This window comes from Glandiceps talaboti, chromosome 8 (genome assembly GCF_964340395.1).
Source record: "Glandiceps talaboti chromosome 8, keGlaTala1.1, whole genome shotgun sequence".
Classification (NCBI taxonomy): Eukaryota; Metazoa; Hemichordata; class Enteropneusta; family Spengelidae; genus Glandiceps; species Glandiceps talaboti.
In genome coordinates this window covers 23,607,444-23,612,159 of record NC_135556.1, presented here as the reverse complement: position 1 = coordinate 23,612,159, position 4,716 = coordinate 23,607,444, and the positions used below count along the sequence as shown (strand labels likewise).

Below are 4,716 nucleotides of genomic sequence, written 5' to 3'. Positions count from 1 at the left end.
CTACTACTATGGGATGGGATTACGTATTCACTGACTGTTTCATAACCACTCACTAGTAGTCTCCCTTGGACTACTACTATGGGATGAGATTACGTATTCACTGACTGTTTCATAACCACTCATTAGTATAGTCTCCCTTGGACTACTACTATGGGATGGGATTTTGTAAACACTCACTCTGGTTATCATTTCATATCAAAGAATAGAGTTGTAGTTGTGTGGGTTTTTTAAAATTAGTTTATTCAAATAAAAAGTGTGAAAAAATAAAAACAGTGACAAAAGGCCACCGAATGACTTGAGCAAGTGTCCAAGTGAAACTCTATGTATCTGTATAAATGTATCTTTATATTTCACTTCATCAGTTTCTCCTTTCAGTCAGTTCAACTTACTTTGTGTATTATGAATTTTATCACTTGCTTTATCCTTCATCGTCATGCCTACATATCAAACTCATGAGCCAATCAAGTAACCATAAACTCTACAGTTGATGAAGTGACACATGAACTTCAGGTCTGCCACTAGGTGGCGCCATTACCATATAAACAGGTTAGTTTTGAGAAGAGAAACTTTTTTTAGATCAACCTATCGTTATAAACTATTGTCCTCTTTCTGGCAATGCTTGTTAATAATTTACTGTATGTAAGACTGAGATATCATCACTTTATTTGAAAGCATTGGCGGAAAAATATGATCTGACCTACAGAATGGACAGACTACAAAATCTAGAAATATAACAAAAAATACAAACTACCAGAATATGCCTTTAAGCAACATTTCAAAAACTCTGCATCATTTTGAGAAATACTTTTTTACCTTTTTGTCATTCCCAACAAATTGTATTGATTTCAAATAAATCAATCACAATCCATAACACACCAGCTTCATAGCCCTCCATCAATGACACCAACCAGATGCTATTTTGAATACATGTCGTCAGTTTGTTGTTGAAAGTGTTAGGATTTGATGACTATTGTATGTCCAATGGTAAAGAATTCCAAATTTTAATAGTTCATGTCTACTAATGTTTCATTGTGCCCTCCTACAGTAGTTTTAAAATAGCTTCATGTCAAGACATTTTTGTCAAGAAATGCTTAGTTATTCAGATCCAACATTTATTCCCTTCTGTTTTGTATGAGTACCGATCTGAATGTAATGCATAAGACGTAAATATAGATTTTGAATACTTACCACCATTGCATGCACCATTGCACTGCATCCGATATGGTTGTCGGCAAAAATTAAAACCCAACACTAGGTGGCGCACTCACGATTGCTTCTCCAGTCCATGAAGAATCTTATTCCGTGGTGACTAGTTTATGTCATTTGGACTCAGTCTTTTGATTCATGTAGGATAAGGAAATGCCGATTTATTGCTACAAAATTATAAATTATATGCAAAAAATTGTATATTGTGTGATGTAAATGATAAATTAAGATTAATTATCCGTGAAAATTATATACAAATGTTGTAAAATCTTTCAGAATCTTATATATGAAAAAAAAAATGTTTTGAGAAGGCTATGACGGCATCTTTAGATAATGAAGCAACACTGTAAAATTGTGCCAATCAGTTGAAATTGGAGAAGGAACACTCTCAAGGATTTTATGGAGTGACAAATTACACTGGAGAATATTCTTTTCTGTTCAAAAAGAAAAATAGCATTTTTATAAACATGTCACTATGCAAAAATTAGTAATTTTTACCAAATATATTACAATTTTAGAATCGTGTTGGAATAATGGATGGAAAATATCATATGAAAACTTGTTTGTGAAGGGATGGGATAAACCTATATCTTTGCAGCTGCTGCGATTTTCAAAAATCTTATTGATTTATTTATCAAGAGATAACAGCTTATTCATTCACCATTGTAAGCAACATAATTTGTACATAAAAAAAACCCATCATTTTAGTTTATGCAGAAAAGATCTAGTTTTTGTAATTCAAACTTGAGAAAATGTTTTCTTTCATATTCGTTGTTTTCATGAAACCTTGAATAATATTGAAAATACAATAATAACATTAAAAATACGAAATTGAAAATACGAAATATTAACTCAATCAATAAATTATCAAGTATATGATGTTGTACGGTTCATAACACCTGTTGGAAATGGGCCAATAATAATACAATATGGACACCATTGCCTGGCAACTGCCAATTTTTACAAGTAGCTGTAAAACGTCACTGAATTACATAAGCTGGATGGTATGGAAGACCTGCAAACGTATTTTAAATTAAAGTCCCCGAGTCATTTACTGTAGTCAGGTGGGTGTGCCATACACAACGCTGTGACCCTTCAACTGCATGAACTGTTCAACCCCGGAGAGCAAGGAGCACCTACAAACTACGAAGATGGCCGACAACGATGCGGAAGTACCACAACCCGGACCGAGAGAGCAGTTTGTACTCCCCACGGTTGCGGAATTATATGATTCAGTGGTCGTGAGGGTTCTAGTCTGTATAGTGATCGCCTATTTATTGCTTCGTGCGATAGGCCGTCTGATAAGGTTGGTTTATCCAGTTATCTCGCCACCGTTCATCAACTACATGAGTAAAACGTACAATGCCAGAATGGGTCAAATCAAGCACCTTTTGTTTGCCGATCTGGGAGAATTGCAGTCCCAAAACAAAGGTAAACTTACCATCCTGGAGGTCGGAGCTGGAGGGGGAGCAAATTTCGAATTCTATCCGAGGGGCACAAAAGTGGTTGCTGTTGATCCGAACGAACGATACAAGAAATATCTCGTCAACAGCGTCAAACAGTTTCGTCACGTAAGACTTGACCAATTCATTGCCGCGGAAGGTGAAGACATGAGTGCTATTGCTGACAACAGTTTCGATGTTGTTGTGTCTACACTTGTCATGTGCAGTGTGAAAGAACCGAAGGCTTATGTGGATGAAATTAAACGTGTCCTCAAACCGGTAAGTGTACCCAAAACTGGGGGAAAAAATTATAAATACGAAAATAAATTTCCAAGAATGAGCCACCTGTTTTATTTGAAGTACGCCCTCAGGCGATATTATAACAAACTGTTTTTTGATGGATTTTGTTCATAGTACCATCTCAATTCTAACTCCATTCAAAGTGAAATAACACACATATTCGCTGTGTTGAAGCCCAAAAAACTTGCCTGATATACAGACAAAGAAATTGTAAGCCATTTTTAAATGCCAGGAATGTGAAGTGCTCATTTTATTTTGTTGACACTGTTTCCAATACCCTACTTCAAACAAGTTCATGCATGAATTTACAACTATTGACAAATTACATTTTTCAGACTCTAAGCTGGAGATAATTTCATAACATCAAAAATAAAAGTTATTTTTGGTGCACTTTTTGAATCACTTATCATTCACATAAGATTTAAAAATGAGTCAAAGAGTTTTAAAATTGTATTGGGAATGATCCTCAGACCATTGTCTAAGTCTGTATATACCTTTTTGATATTTTAGTAGACTGTTATAACTTCCAACACAGAAGCTGCACCTCAAATTTTAAGGATAAAAAATAGTATTGGTTTGAATCATGAACAAATTCTTTAAACTGTTACTAGCGTTCAAATATGAATGTCTCTTTTACATACATGTATGTGCGCTAGTATTGCAGATGGCTCACTTATCTGGCTTATAATATAATTAAAACTGAAAGAAATTAATTTTTGGTCGGATTAAAAAATGAACGGACGATCAGGTGTTTTTTATATATAGAATCATAGAAATAAATCCTTATGCTAAGACACATACAAATATTTATGGAAAAGTTTATCATTTTAGGGAGTACTCCACCCTGTAAATGATTTATCACAAGGCTAGGGGGTTCTAGTCAAATACTTTCATAATGTTTTCCCCTTTTGCAGTTGTGTGAAATGATTAAAAACTATTTTTAGGATCTACCACACTTTTCGTCTTTTGTTCTCGCAGGGTGGGAAGTTCTACTACATGGAACACGTGTGTGCCACAAAGAACAGCTGGACACACTTGATGCAACGTATGCTGAACCCTGTCTTCAAGTTCTGTACTGATGGATGTCAGCTAACCAAACAGACATGGAAGTACATCGATGAGGCTGGCTTTTCCAAACTGGAGTACAGTCTCATGTTTGCTCCTTTAAGGAGAACAACTCAAGTAATTAGACCACACATGATTGGCCATGCTATAAAGTAGGTCAAAGGTCAACAGACTTGACAACCAATCACATTTAGAGAGTAAATAGCCCTGAATTCATAAAGTTTGTCATAGATCTTGGAGATTCACTCCAGGGTGTATGATATGATTACTTTAGGATATGAAATGCCCTCAAGTTAAAAGAATGGATTTTAGACTATATTTTCTCTGAAATGTGATTGTGTAGTGTGCTGAACAAAATTTGCGTTTGTTTATGTTTAAAGCCAGCTGAAGTAGTTGCAAAATCTGCATTTGAACAAATTGTGATGTCATGACCCATAATTTCTGACACCATCTGTTATGAAACAGGAAGCATCCTAAACTAAGACATGTGACCTACCCCCGGGCAACTTAACTTAACTTTTATCCTGCCACCTTTCTTTCCAACAGGTATGGCATCGCAATGGGGAGATATTAAAGGGATGGGGGGGGGGGGGGGTACTCCATGTATGGATATGTGCCACCCAAATGGGTCACTTTTTCGCAAACAAAATCCCTAAACATGGGTTGATTTTTCGTTTGACATTCTGTAATGTTGGGAAATATC

At 35.6% G+C, this 4,716-nt stretch overlaps 1 protein-coding gene across 1 annotated transcript; it reads left to right on the top strand.

Annotated features, from left to right (window-relative positions):
* The first annotated feature begins 2,431 nt into the window (after window positions 1-2,431).
* LOC144439478 (thiol S-methyltransferase TMT1A-like) lies at window positions 2,432-4,505 on the top strand. Its single transcript, XM_078128766.1, has 2 exons — window positions 2,432-2,927; window positions 3,927-4,505. The coding sequence occupies exons 1-2, from the start codon at window positions 2,553-2,555 to the stop codon at window positions 4,167-4,169; spliced, it is 618 nt and encodes a 205-aa protein (XP_077984892.1). The 5' UTR covers window positions 2,432-2,552; the 3' UTR covers window positions 4,170-4,505.
* The last annotated feature ends 211 nt before the right edge of the window (window positions 4,506-4,716 follow it).

Excerpts from the sequence above, each read along its gene's own strand:
- LOC144439478 (XM_078128766.1), top strand. The coding sequence starts at position 2,553 with ATGAGTAAAACGTACAATGCCAGAATGGGTCAAATCAAGCACCTTTTG. Across the intron at positions 2,928-3,926 it reads TTAAACGTGTCCTCAAACCG|GGTGGGAAGTTCTACTACAT; the intron begins GTAAGTGTACCC and ends TTGTTCTCGCAG.